This window comes from Leuresthes tenuis, unplaced genomic scaffold (genome assembly GCF_036924035.1).
Source record: "Leuresthes tenuis unplaced genomic scaffold, fLeuTen1.0.hap1 SCAF_3, whole genome shotgun sequence".
NCBI lineage: Eukaryota > Metazoa > Chordata > Actinopteri > Atheriniformes > Atherinopsidae > Leuresthes > Leuresthes tenuis.
This window is the reverse complement of record NW_027325357.1, coordinates 2,663,673-2,678,470: the sequence shown is the minus strand read 5'-3', so window position 1 is coordinate 2,678,470 and position 14,798 is coordinate 2,663,673. Positions and strand designations below refer to the sequence as shown.

The 14,798-nt window shown below is 43.4% G+C and overlaps 2 protein-coding genes across 2 annotated transcripts in view; one reads left to right on the top strand and one right to left on the bottom strand.

Annotated features, from left to right (window-relative positions):
* The first annotated feature begins 2,198 nt into the window (after positions 1-2,198).
* LOC140302890 (nuclear factor 7, ovary-like) lies at positions 2,199-3,869 on the top strand. The gene is made up of 2 exons (XM_072381418.1): positions 2,199-2,362; positions 2,461-3,869. Exon 2 carries the CDS (start codon positions 2,478-2,480, stop codon positions 3,867-3,869), a length of 1,392 nt encoding a protein of 463 aa, XP_072237519.1. The 5' UTR covers positions 2,199-2,362; positions 2,461-2,477.
* A 4,462-nt stretch (positions 3,870-8,331) lies between these two features.
* LOC140302894 (transmembrane protein 263) overlaps positions 8,332-14,798 on the bottom strand; it is a 211,661-nt gene continuing 205,194 nt past the window's right edge. Inside the window, exons 3-4 of the mRNA XM_072381421.1 lie at positions 12,084-12,171; positions 8,332-9,572 (exon numbers count right to left, since the gene is read on the bottom strand). Of these exons, the coding sequence (XP_072237522.1) occupies positions 9,286-9,572; positions 12,084-12,171 (375 nt within the window). The 3' untranslated portion in view covers positions 8,332-9,285. The remainder of the gene's footprint in view (positions 9,573-12,083; positions 12,172-14,798) is intronic.

The window sequence follows — 14,798 nt, the reverse complement described above, 5'->3', positions numbered from 1 at the left end:
AGGTGAGACTATCAAAGAGGCAATAGTAGGATCGACTGGGGCCATACGATCCAACCCATAGCTGCCTGCCTCCTGCATGGCTGCCAAATTCCTACAATCACTGGTGTGATGGGACAATAATTTTGGATCTGCCCAGCAGCGCTGGAGCTCCTCAATATAGGGTTTTGAAGGAGGAACCGAGAAAGCGGCAGGCTGCGGTGTCTGCCTAAAAAAGGCACTTGAAGGAGATGCTGTGACGGGAGCGTCATCCAGCCCCAGGTGTGCTAAAGCCATTCGAATTGCTGGTTTCATTGTGGCATGGCCAGCTTCTGATCCACGCAATGAACCATCAGACCCTTGAGACAAATCGTCAGAGGCTCGAGAAACCGAGTCTTTATCCTCGTCCTGTCCGTCCACCTCATCATCAAACAAACTGCAGGAAGCTGCAGTTGACAGCACATCAATATCACGACAAGGTGAGCCCCTTGTGGCGGAGTCACTACTGGGAGCTGATCCCCTATCATCAGGCTGCAGATTGAGCAGAAGCTCCTTAATCTGAGCAAACTCAGATGAGAGAGTGCCCACTTTGCGAGCCAACGTGTCCACCTTCCTAGTTTTCTTAGGAGGTCCCTGTGAGGCTGTACTGTGTCTGCGTCCCCTAGGTGCTACCGGGTCAGAGCTCCCGCCAGCGGTTAGCAGCGCAGTACCCCCTTCCACCTCTGCCAGTCTAGCCCTTCTGACCGACAGTGGCATAAACGTACAGTTCATGCATGGGTTGTCAGATATACCTGTCCTCAGGTGTTCAACCCCGAGACAGGCCAGACAATGATCGTGGCCATCCTCAGGTTGGAGGGGGGCCATACAAGAATTACAGACATGCGAGCTCAACATGTCATTAAGTGGGACAGTCTCCAGAAGCACGAAGAGTAATACAGCCAATGCTATGCTGCACAATTAACTCCAACAAAACACCGCCGTTTAATCCAAATATAAGCCCGACGAGTCGCCGGCTCTTACTTACCTGTCTCTAGTAATTCAGTACGAATCGTAACGGTGAGGTCACCGCTGTTCGCCCGAAAGAAACAGACGCATTTGAAAAAGAAATAAGCGGCTTGCCGCAGTCTCTGGTGGACGAACAGTCGAGGCACCAACACTCAGGTTACCGGCGGCGAGCCCACTGACCTGCTATCAGATTTGTCCTCAAATGCGAGAAGGTAGGAGGAACAGATTGCGTGATGACGTGGGGCTCTTATACTGGGGCGTGCACCTCATCACATGGTCACAGGTGACTTTGTTGGTAACTCGACCTGCACATATGTGAGATGGAAATATCCAGTGCTAAAGCACCGCCTCTGGCGGTCAGGAGGAATGAAATAGAACCAGAGACACTGAAGCTCCTCCAGCTGAGGCAGAGACTCATCCCGAACCGCAGTTTTAGGTAATCTGAATGCTAGAAGCAGTGAGACGATGTTCATACAGATGTTTCCTGTCAGACACAGAAATGCTGTTGACAAGCAGCTGTGCAGCATCTGGATTACAATCCAAAAGCAGACACCCTCTCTACCTTTAAGATCAGGCTGAAACTTTCCTTTCTGATACAGCTGATAGTTAGGGATGGCTCAGGTGAGCCTGAAACATCCCATAGTTCTGCTGCTATAGGCCCAGCCTGCTGGGGGAGCTCCCATGATGCACCTCTCCTCCCTCCATGTACATATGACATCATTGTTGTTATTAACTTGTGTTTCTCTCTCAGCAGGTATCTCTGGCCTGGTGTTACGCTGCTTGTTGTCCCCTCTTTCCTGTCCTCTCAGCCCCAGCTGGTCCAGGCAGATGGACCCTTCCTGGTTCTGGTTCTGATGGAGGTTAACGGAGAATAGTGTTTAAGTTTAATCAACGATTCTGTTATTAAGGGAGAAGTTGTTTCTGGTAATTTGGTATGTTTACTGCGATTAAAAACAGCTGGTTGCAAACATCTTAACCTCCATGTCTGCTCTTGCTGAGTTCAGCTGCTGATTCTTATTTTTAACAGTTTGAATGTGAGCTGCATCACAACTAAATGTTTTACATTCTTCATAAAGTTTGTTGAAGTCTGAACTCTGCACATAAAAATAATTAACTTCCACAGCTGCTGGCAGGTTTTCCTCTGAACTCTGGAAAAAAACACACTGTCGTTACAGGTGAGGCAGCAGGTCTAACAGGTTTAAGCTCCACCTCCACTCACCTGAGACGAAGAAAGAAACAGTCAGAGATTCTTCTTCACTACAGAGAGACACACAGACGATCAGATTCAGCTTCAGACCAAACTCACAGCTTCCTCTGAGTGAGTCCAGCTGCAGGAGAGAGAAGTGGAAACTTCAAGCTGCTCACACTCCACACACTGAAGGTGAGTTTGACCAAAAACACCACAAACACTCAGTTTGAGGAAGTCAGTAGAGCTGGGAGGGGAGCCATGGCTGACTGTGTTCTGTCTGCTGTTTTCAGCTTCACTCAGAGACTAAATGGCTTCCAGATCAGAGGAAGATTTCTGCTGTTCGGTCTGTCATGAGATCTACAGAGATCCAGTTGTTCTGTCCTGTAGCCACAGCTTCTGTAGAGGCTGTCTGAGGAGCTGGTGGAGAGAGAAACCAACACAAGAGTGTCCAGTTTGTAAGAGAAGATCTTCAAGGGAAGAACCGCCGATAAACCTGGTGTTGAGGAATCTATGTGAGTCCTTCGTACCGGACAGAGATCAGAGAGCTTCAGAGGCTCTCTGCAGTCTGCACTCTGAGAAACTCAAACTCTTCTGTCTGGACCATCAGCAGCCAGTTTGTATCATCTGCAGAGATTCAGAGAAACACACCAACCACAGATTCAGACCCATCGATGAAGCTGCACGACAACACAAGAAGGAGCTCCAGAAATCTCTGGAACCCTTAAAGGAGAAACTGGAGCTCAAGAAGAAAGTTACAGAGAAGTTTGATCAAACAGCAGAACACATTAAGGTCCAGGCCCGACACACAGAGACGCAGATTAAGGAGCAGTTTAAGAAGCAGTTTAAGAAGCTTCGCCAGTTTTTAGCAGAGGAAGAGGAGGCCAGGCTGGCTGCACTGAGGGAGGAAGAGGAGCAGAAGAGTGGGATGATGAAGGAGAAGATGGAGGCTCTGAGCAGAGAGATGGCAGCTCTTTCAGACACAGTCAGAGCCACAGAGGAGGAGCTGAGAGCTGAAGACGTCTCATTCCTGAACCACTACAAGGCTGCAGCGGAAAGAGTCCAGCGCTGCCCCCTGCTGGATGATCCACAGCTGCACTCAGGAGCTCTGATAGACCAGGCCAAACATCTGGGCAACCTGGCCTTCAACATCTGGAACAAGATGAAGGACATGGTCTGCTACACTCCTCTCATTCTGGACCCAAACACTGCTGGTTCAGACCTCATCCTGTCTGAGGATCTGACCGCTGTGAGAGGAGGAGAGAAACAGAACCTTCCTGATAATCCAGAGAGGTTTGATTATAACGGCGCTGTTCTGAGTTCTGAGGGCTTTAACTCAGGGACTCACAGCTGGGATGTTGAGGTTGGAGACATTACAGTCTGGGGACTTGGTGTGTTAGCAGAGTCTGCCGACAGGAAGGGAGACGTATTGTCTGGATTGTGGATGATTTGGCTCAATGAAGGTGAATACATAGCATGGTCACCACCAGATGAACCAACTGTTCTGTCAGTACCAGCGAAGCCTCGGAGGATCAGAGTGAATCTGGACTGGAACAAAGGAAAGCTGAAGTTCTCTGATCTTGATACAAACAGACACATACACACCATCACACACACTTTCACTGAGAAGATGTTTCCATTCATTTCCAGTGTGTATAAAGTGAAGATGTTACCGCTGAAGGTCTCAGTGGAACAGATCTGATGTGTTTCAGCATGAAGAACACTTTATTGATCTGTTTGAAACTCAATGTTTTCATCTTCAAACAGGAACATTTTAGATGTATTGATCTGATCTGTCAGCAGAGCTGCTGTTTGACTTTAAACTCTGTGTTCAGTTCAGTTTGATCAGTTTCATATAATCTGGTTAATAATCTGAACTGATGAAACATCAATAATCTGTATTTTCCAGGTAAATTGACATGTTTTTCTGCCTTTATAATGAGGGATGCTCTGATGGCTCAGCTGGTCATCATCAGATCAGACTGATCAGAGAAATGTGATTATTCTAAATGAGATAAACTCATCACAGACATCTGAATATAACATGTATATATAGATATAATATGGATCATATATGTGGAACAAACTCCCAGATAACTGCAGGTCTGCATCAACTCTTCTTCTTTTAAATCAAACATGAAGACTTTCCTGTTCACTGCATTTAATGAGCAGGAATCATTTGGCCTGGAGGACTTTGATGGATAACTTTCCCTGAGCTGTACTTCTCTGTTTTATTTCCTTTTTTAACTGTAAACTTTGTTTGGAAAGATTTTATGTTCTATATAAAAGAAGCTTCTATCAGCTGCTGTAACAGGAAGAGTGGCAGAGATTCTCAGAGCAGCCCACATGTTGGATAAACTTCTGTCAGCTTCTTCTCATGTTATATTCTTTGATGGCGGCTCTGGAAAATGATGCATTTCCACTGCAAGTTGTGTGCCATCAACATCTGTCTGTGTGCACGAGTCAGAGCAGCACTCAGGGTTTAATAGTGCTGCAGCAGCTCTTCTTTTTGCATGTAAAGGAAGTTAAGGAGCCTCCAAACTTATAATTCGACATTTAGTTTCTTTTTTTTCAAGGTTCCTCTTCTAAAGGCTCATCTGGAGACTCGTAACCAAAGTACCTTTGTGTGGTTTTTAATGGTAAATTCATTCTTATATAGATTGTATTGAGTGTTACTGTGTATAACCTGCAGATGACCTTGTTGTAAGATACCAACATATAACATATAAATTTACAGCTCTATTCCAGCTGCATGGGGGGTGATTGCATCAGTTCCCTCACATGCTGGATCTTGCTCAGAACGTCATACATGGCTGTACAAATGTGACTAGATCCAATCTCCTCAGCCAAAGACTGAGCTGCAACTCTCACCAAAGGGTCTACAGCTGACCTCCAGGAGAGCCTCTCTGATCTGCCTCAGTGCTTTTTATCCTGCTTTCCCATCTGGTCTCAGGGCTGAAATCGCTGGGCTGATTTCAGGGCGGTTTCAACACATTTGAGAAGGACATCCCACCTATGGGTGGAGGCTGAGAAGAGCTTGAATAACTTTGTTTAATTTCCAAAGTAGCCAAAGGCTTCTGGTGAGTGTTTTTGCAGCATCAGCAATCTCCAGATTTAAAGTGTGGGCACCGCTGCTAAAGGTGCTTCTACAAGCTGTTGGATCATGGGGTTCACTTAGTTTTTCACACGCTGCTCCTGTGTTTTGTCTCAGTTTCTGTTCAATAAATAATGACTCAGTGTAATATGTCATGTGTTGTTGTTCATCTGAGGCTGGATTTACTGAGTTTAACACCTGCTGAGGAACAGATGGTTTTATTATGTCCTGATGAGTAAAACCTGAGAACTGAAAGAGGGCAGAGTGCCTATAATCTGGATCTAGAATTCCTTCAAATCTAATCTCTGCATATCCATAGAGGACAATTATGTGAACTGAAGCAGGTTGAAGTTCCTCTGCTGGGCCTTTTAAACCATGATGTCAGTGTCGAGGGTCCAGTTCAGGTCATTTTAGACTTTAGATCCCAGAAAGTTGAATTTACAGCAATTATTTATCGTTTACTTTTATTATCTAGTAGGGATTTCCCGATCCAGATCTTTTTGCCTCCCGATACAATCCGATTTTTTTAATGATTAATTTTGCCGATACGATCCGATACAGAAAAACATCGCAGAGTTATGGTAACAAACGGTAAGTTTCATTGTGTGGAAAAGACTGGGATCATTATTTTGTGCAAGGTAACATCAGACTTCACTTAAACATTTCTTTCCTATTTTTAAAAAAACAAATAAACAGATATGAATATACTTAAATACTCATTTATTTATTAATTGTGCAAACAATCGTAAACATTAAAATATAACAAGTGTAACTGGTTCAGTCAGTGCAATTCGGGATTCAAAATCCAACGTAAAACAAAATATCAAATAATAAAGGAGATGAAATTTAGAAGAAAAACAATAGCTTCACTAGCTTGGTTGGTAGACTTTCAAAATAAATAGCAATCAGCTCTTTATAAAGTTTAGTGCAAATGGGAATTAAACATCCATTAAAAAAGCATCTGAACAAAACAATAGCTTCTCTGGCTTGGTTTAAAAAAATTATAATAAATCAGAGGTAGTCCCAACTTAATTTTTTCACCACTAGAGGGGGCAGAAGGCCCTTGAATGAATGCCAATGCTGGACAGGATGAGGGGGGAATTTAAAAAAAAAGAAAAAATTGGCCATATGGATCGGCCCATTGTAACCAATACCCAATCTCGAATTATCTTCGATATCGGTATCGATACCCGATACCAAATATTGGATCGGTACATCCCTATTATCTAGTCCAGGGGCCGACCCCTAGAACAGGAACATCCTGTCTCAGAGTGATGCAGAAAAACTGCTCCGTCTGTCCATCTCTGACTCCAACTGGGTGGCAACACCCATTCTGACATCCCACCGGACCGACATCCCGCTATTCTGACAAGGCTTTCCTTATAAGGAAATGTGCAGTACGCAACAGGTGATTCCCTAATAAACTCATAAACAACTAAGTTGGGGGTAGCCCAATATATGAAATTGGTTTTATTTGCAGCACCGGGATGTCCGACACAGGTGAGCTGTTGTTGATGTCTGATCATAACCACCGTTTTAGAGGAGGACAGGGGGGAGCTCGCTCCTCAGTGGTAGTGATAGTAATGATGTAATCAGACACTAGTTCACGGTTCAGTTGTCCTGACCAGATAATGGCCGTGTTTCCCAGATTCCTTAAGAAGCTCTTAAGCGCTAAGAGCTTCTTAGGAGTGGTCTTAAGAGCGCTGTGAAAGAATGACTCTCTACCTTTAAGATCAGGCTGAAACTTTCCTTTCTGATAAAGCTTATAGTTAGGGATGGCTCAGGTGAGCCTGAAACATCCCATAGTTCTGCTGCTGTAGGCCCAGCCTGCTGGGGGAGCTCCCATGATGCACCTCTCCTCCCTCCATGTACATATGACATCATTGTTGTCATCAACTTGTTTCTCTCTCTCAGCAGGTATCTCTGGCCTGGTGTTACGCTGCTTGTTGTCCCCTCTTTCCTGTCCTCTCAGCCCCAGCTGGTCCAGGCAGATGGACCCTTCCTGGTTCTGGTTCTGATGGAGGTTTCTTCCTGTTAAAAGGGAGTTTTTTCTCTCCACAGTCGCCTCGTGCAGCTCAGGACGGGGATTGGATCAGAGAGAAGTTTAAATACAATCTGTTGGCTTCTTTAGCGAGGTTACTTTTCCTTTTGAACATGCTTTCTATTAACTGGACTAATTTGGATTCTTAATTAATCTGACTGTGAAATTAATTGGATTCCAACGAGCTTGAACTCATCTTTGAAGTGCCCTGAGATAACAGTGATTTGATGAATAAAACTGAACTGAAGAAGACAACCTAATGGGAAGTATGGTGACACAGAAATCTTTGGAGGAATATCAAATCAGAAGCAGTGCTTACTGCCATGAAGCTTGTAATTGCTTCAAAGTGGAGCACCTGACCCGTCCTGACTGCAGCCGCCTCGCTTCTGCAAGGCTTTAATGTCACATGATGCAGATCGTCTCCCATGACTGTGAAAATCTGACTTTTTCCTCATCTAAACCGCTGCGCTGCACCATATCAAAGCACGTAATGAAGCTGATGCCTCGTGGTTAAAGACTTACAGCAAAGATACTTTTGAAACAGAAATCCTGAGAGAGTCTCAGAGGGTGTTCGGGTTTGTGGACTCTGGATCAGTTGATTTTTCTTCTGGTTTTTAGTTACACTCGTGGTTTCCAGTGTTCGGATCTTCTTGTCTGAGTTCCGCTGCACATCTGTCACAGCTGCAGCTCCATTAATCAGTTCCCCACAGCATTTAAACATCGTCAGCTCATGTTTTCCCTGCAGGTTCTTGTTCATGCCAAGCATCACAGTCCGGTTTTGTTATTTCTTAGCTTTAGTTTCATGGTGTTCCGGCTTGGCTGCACTTCTTGTCACGTTTTCCTTGATAAACCAAGTTGCTTTTGCCTGATCTGTGTCTGTATTCGGGTCTTTCTCCTGATGGAAAGTCAGCATTGTGTGTTTTTGACCATTAAAACTCAGTTTGAGACCCCCCAAAGTTAATTAACTTGTAAATGAGAATATATTCGACATCTTTAACTTACCTTCACACAGAAACTGAGACAGCGGGATATTTTTAACCTTCCAAACTACTTTATTGATATATTGAACACAAGGAACGCATACACAACATTCACATGGTTAGTTCCCTCAGCAACAGCTACCGTTTGCTCCAAATGTTGCATTGAAATGTTGAAAATGCATATAAATGCTCATGAGTTTCCTACACAAAAGTACAGCTTAAACCTCTGATTAAAGGACCAGTTCCACCTTTACTGAGTCACCTGTTCAACAACATCAGGCACTTTTCTTTTCAACAGCAAAGAATCAAACGCTGCAGAATGTTTTCCTCTGTTCAACCGTCTGTTGCAGCATTTTATCATTTCACAATAACAGCTGTAGAAAAGACCTGAGCCTTTCAGAGAAGTCTTCCTACATGCAAAGTCGAGGCCTCTGGGGAAAATCACCGCTGTGGGCTCATCCAAAGAAAAATAAAAAGAAACAGAGGGTGAGGCACAGAAGGAGCTAAAGAACGCCGCCGCCGAGGCTAAAACGTTCCATTTTCCTCAACACACACTTAATGTCAAGCAGGTTTCAATAATACTTCAACACCACTGCAAAACAAACAAAGAAGAAGACTAAAAATCAGCATTTTAACCCAAAAACATTCCAGCAATGTCTGTAGATGGCAGATTGAAGCCTCGGTCTGTAAACGGATAAAAGTGTTCATCATGGAGTCCACCACGAGCCACCTGTGGAGCCAGCAAACAAGCTCCAGGACAGACTGATTGTTTGAAGCATTTTGGTTGCCATGGTGTCGCAGTACTACTAAATATTTCTATGTGCTGAAGGCAGTTTTTTTGCATCAAAGCCTTGATGTTGTCATGCTGACAAGACGACAACGTTCAAGAGCGAGAAAGGCACCGTGGTGTCTGATTGGCAGAGATCGGCAGGCGGCGTCTCTCTGTTGGCTCAGGGCGGGGCAAATCCATCAATCATTTTCATCATCAGCATCACCATCCTCTTCACTCGGCCTTGTCTTTCCTCTTGGCAGTGAACGGGACTTTACTGGCTACCGTGGAGCCCACGGTGGAGACGCCCCCGGCCACGGCTGACACGCCGCCCTTCACCAGCCCGACCCCCATCGAGGGAACCGTGGTCACTGCAGACTTGGTGATCTCCAGGCTCTTGCCGCCCACCCAGGCGACTCCGCCCACCGCAGCGCCCACGACGCCCTTGGTAACGTTGAAGATGCCGCCGGTGACCCGCCACACCATCCCAGGAGGAGCGGCGGCGTGGTCTTTACCAGAATCTGAAACGGATCAGACACCAACGTCATTATTGCAGCTCTGTGTCGGGATGATTTCACTTCTTCATCAATCAAAGTTCCATCTATCGGATTTATTGGCAGTTAAAAACTTAATTGTGCTGTGAAAACCAGCCTCGCTGTTTCTATCCAGAGTTATTTGTGTTTGACAAACGTAAAAATTGGTTTTACATGTAAAAACTGGACTAACTTGGAATTTAATGAACTGGATTTGATTGCTTTAAAATTAATTGGATTGAATTGGACCTTTGTGGCCTGAGATGACATTTATTGTCATTTAGGCGCTTTATAAATAAAATAAAACTGAATTAAACTGAAACACTGACATGTTGCAGTTTTGGGGGTTAACTATGGAACAAACAAATAAAAATAGCAGCTCACTGTTTAGTTTAAAAAAAGCTTTAAAATCTAAAATGATTCAACATCATGTTGTCAGCTGACTTGTGTGGATGGAGAGAATTTAAGGTGGACTGACCCTGTTTTAGTTCTGTTTGTGCAGATTTTCTGTGGGATTCTTTGAGTATTAAAGCAACTTCTTTGTCGTTTACTGTCACAGTAAGTGAAGGGATTGTTACGATTCATGCAAATCAAAATTAATTCATTCTGAATAAATCATTCACCTCATTTCAGTCCTTCTGACATTGTAATTCTGCATTTGACGACAACCGACTTCCAATCGAAGCATAAGGCTTCAAACTCTTTAAAAATTAAAAGAAAACATGAAGAATATCATCAGATCAGTCCAGTGAATTTCTTTAAAAGGGTTCTTGCACGGTTGCTGCTGATAGGACAGCCGGTTGGTTACTCAGCTGGTGTGGACTGAACACCTCTGCACACGATGCTAAATCTAATGCTAGCATTAGCATAGTCTCATGTGTACCTGTTCTGTGAGATCTCAGAGCAAACTTCACATTTTGAAATGCTTTTGGGATTAAAAGGAACCACATTAGGTTGATTTAGGTCATATTCATCAAATAGTTTCTATTTTTTTCCATTGAAACAATTAATCTTACACAACAGATTTAGTCGCGGAGTTCCACAAGGTTCTATGTTTGGACCGATATTTTTCATTGAGCAAATCAGGCCCATTTAAAATCATTCGGCATACATTTAGTTAGACTGCTTAGGGTGGCATAATGTTAACTTCCAGAGTCCATGTTGGAGAATGGGGTCTGATGAGAATTCAACAGGCTTCCTGTTAAATTCAGAATAGAATTTAAGATTCTTCTCCTCACATATAAAGCTCTTAATGACCGAGCTCCATCATATCTTAAAGATCTCATAGTTGGATATTTCCCCAACAGAGCACTTTGCTCTCAGGCTGCAGGTTTCCTTGTGGCTCCCAGAGTTTCTAAAAGCAGAATGGAGGCAGAGCCTTCAGTTATCAGGCCCCTAAAAGCAGAATGGGAGGCAGAGCCTTCAGTTATCAGGCCCCTAAAAGCAGAATGGGAGGCAGAGCCTTCAGTTATCAGGCCCCTAAAAGCAGAATGGGAGGCAGAGCCTTCAGTTATCAGGCCCCTAAAAGCAGAATGGGAGGCAGAGCCTTCAGTTATCAGGCCCCTAAAAGCAGAATGGGAGGCAGAGCCTTCAGTTATCAGGCCCCTAAAAGCAGAACGGGAGGCAGAGCCTTCAGTTATCAGGCCCCTAAAAGCAGAATGGGAGGCAGAGCCTTCAGTTATCAGGCCCCTAAAAGCAGAATGGGAGGCAGAGCCTTCAGTTATCAGGCCCCTAAAAGCAGAATGGGAGGCAGAGCCTTCAGTTATCAGGCCCCTAAAAGCAGAATGGGAGGCAGAGCCTTCAGTTATCAGGCCCCTAAAAGCAGAATGGGAGGCAGAGCCTTCAGTTATCAGGCCCCTCTCTGTGGAACCAGCTGCTAGTTTGGCTTCAGGAAGCAGACACCCTCTCTACCTTTAAGATCAGGCTTAAAACGTTGCTTTTTTTAATGAAGTATAAAGGCAGGATTGACTCGGGTGAGCCTGAACTATGCCTTTAGTTAACTATGATGACAGTAAATGTCTGGAGAACCTTTCCCTACTTGTGTTGCTGTGACAACCAGAAAGTATTTGTACTAAAGTTCATGGCAACCCCTAAAACATTTGTTGTAAGGCTTCAGTTTGGACTGAAAGACAAAACTTTCCTTCATAAAACTACACTTATTACATGCTGAGACAAAAACATTTAGCATCTCTGATGTTTTATTGGTGCCTTGTCAGGACAGTGTGCGTTTCTTTAAAACTCAGATCTCCAAACCACCTCCCATGAGTCTGATTTCTGCAATTACTTAATGATGGCTGAACTGTCATGGCGACCGAGGGCTGCAGAGGGTGGCTAAACTGGTGAAAAGGGACGCATAAAGCAAGCTGGGGCTGCTGTTACACGAAGACAGTCCCCCGACACACCCAGTGTCTCTTAAATAGCAACAGAAAACACGTGTCCCAGATTGCACCATAATCCCTGCTGAATTTTCAGCATTTAGACACATCCCAGGGTGCTTACCGTCTGGTGACTGGCTGTAGGCTGGTTCAGCTTCGTCCGAGGCCAGGCTGGTGCCGGGCTGGGGCTCCACGTTGATGTTGTTTACGTCCTGGAAAACACGGGAAAACCCCAGACTGTCATCGCTCTGAATGACACACACACACTTCCTCACTGATGAGACACTTCAAAATGTAGGAAATCTTATTGAGTTTGTTTGATGGAAACTTCACAACCTCAAAAAATGTCCATAACATGTTCTTCTAAGGTTGGAAATCAGTCAATGCAATGACAAAAACACAGATTTATGCATAAATAAACTGCTCAGCTCATCTTCTGGAGCAGGAGTTCTTGGAGCCAGTGATTGGAAACGAGGTTTATCTAACAGTTTGATAACCTGACCAGGATTAAAGCAGAATCAGAGGTAAAATGAGATGTAGAGTTACATCGAACCTTTTTAAAGAACAGTTAATCAATTCATTTATTATCTTTATGGATGACATCATCAGAGAAAGTCTCACTTTTCCAGGTGTTAGTTAAAAAAATAGATTTGGATTTAAGATTCTCACAAAAAACAATGTACAAAGTCATCAATGATTGCAGAGGAATGTAAGAAAACTGGAGAGATGTAACCTGAGTTACGACAGGGGGGAAACTGTGCCCCAGTTCTTAAATGTTACTTTAAATTTAAAACAATCTCTGTCCATTCAGAACCTTCTGCTCACTCGACCACATGAGATAAATGTGCATAATTTTTTTTAGTTTTCTGACTGTGTTTAACCATGAAATCTGAGTTTAGTTCGTGTTTATTTTACTTTTAGTCTATTTTTAAATTGAAATTTTAACAGATTTTATTATTTCATTTAATTTTCTCAGTAGAATTTTAGACTCGACTAATTTTGCAACTTTTATTGGTCTCTATCCTCTCCTAAAACTATGAAATGAGACACCAGACAGTGTTTCCTCAGTTAAAACCGCATCCTTTAGTGCACTGAAGCTGGAGCGTGATGCTATTTATGTAATGTGGATTATTCTAAATGACTTTTTCTAATACTACATCTGTACTCTGGAGAGAACTTTGTGCTACATTCAATCTGCATGAAAAGTACGATAAAAATAAAGTTTTATCGGTTGATAACGTAGAGCGCAGGCTAACAAAGTACCAGCCTGAAAGTTAAGCTGATCTCTACGGATTTAAAGAAAAGTTCAGTTGCATTAAGCCAACGTTGGTGTTAAAATAACTGGAGACTGTAACGTTTGGAGTGAAGGAGAACTACTACCAGGCCGACCAAATTAATGGTTTAATTAATGCCGTTAAATATTCCAAAAACAAGCTTTTCTCACTGCTGCACAAACATCCATCCGACACTAGAGGGCGCAGTCTGTAAACCAGACATAATGCACGCGTTATTCTCCTGGAAGTGAAGACGCAGAATCTGATTGGACATTATTCCCTGATTCTAAACTGAATTTTCCACCTTGACAGACACATGAACTCAACATTGCTAATCAAAGGCGATTTTGCTATTTCTATATTGCTATTTCTTATGCTAGCAGCTGTTGCCATTGCTTATGCTAGCAGCTGATGCCATTGCTTATGCTAGCAGCTGATGCTATTGCTTATGCTAGCAGCTGATGCTATTGCTTATGCTAGCAGCTGTTGCTATTGCTTATGCTAGCAGCTGATGCTATTGCTTATGGTAGCAGCTGATGCTATTGCTTATGCTAGCAGCTGTTGGTATTGCTTATGCTAGCAGATGATGCTATTGCTTATGCTAGCAGCTGATGCTATTGCTTATGCTAGCAGCTGTTGCTATTGCTTATGCTAGCAGCTGATGCTATTGCTTATGCTAGCAGCTGTTGCTATTGCTTATGCTAGCAGCTGTGATGCACATGAAAGGCGGAGATCATTTTTCTCAATGGAAATCCTGATTGATAGCCTGATGGACAAATAAAAGATTAATATGTTGTGTTCTGTTATTCCTGACACAAGCGTAGTGTTTTCTACAGGTTATTACCACCGTTTTTCATCATGGGAAATGAGGAATCCAGCGTTTTTGGGCCTGAGTTGTGTTACGGACTACAGCTGAAGACACTGTGGTCTTTTGTTTCAATCTCCCCAAGTGTTTGTCTGTAATTTTAAACCAGTGGAGAGTCCGTGGAACATCTGCGGATTTAAGCAGGGTATAATTCTGGTGTTTGTTCTAGAAGAACTTAATTCAGATTCACTACAATCTGAGTCGGAGCAGCAAGTTCAAGATGAATCCCCTTTAAAAACGTCCTGAATGTAAAACAGACTTGAAGTCTCGCTGTGTGTGTGCGCTTGTTATGAAACCAAAAAAATTCTGGCATCAAGTGTCACAGGAATTTCGTAGGATTGTGGTTTTTGGTGTTGAATCCTCCTACTACTGCTCTGCAAATCAAGTGCAGGTTTTCTCGGTGATCGATACGAAGGGAAAACTGTAACTCTGTTTGCCTGCAGCTCAACTATGGATTGAAATTACAGTGCAGCCGGCAGGGCTCAGAATCATGTTGCAACATGTAATTATCTGACATATTTAGCACACTGTGAAGCCAATATTACGCAGGCAATTGTTAGGCTGTTTGTTAGTGAGCTTCTCGTTACATTTCATAAATATCTGCGGGCAAACCAACTCCACTAAAGTTCCTCCCTTTTCTTTTCTTCTCTCTTAACATTGACACAATAGAACAGTTTTAAACTCATGTTTTATGTATTAA

Bases quoted from the DNA above. Each gene is read 5' to 3' on its own strand.
- LOC140302890 (XM_072381418.1), top strand. From the start codon at position 2,478: ATGGCTTCCAGATCAGAGGAAGATTTCTGCTGTTCGGTCTGTCATGAG.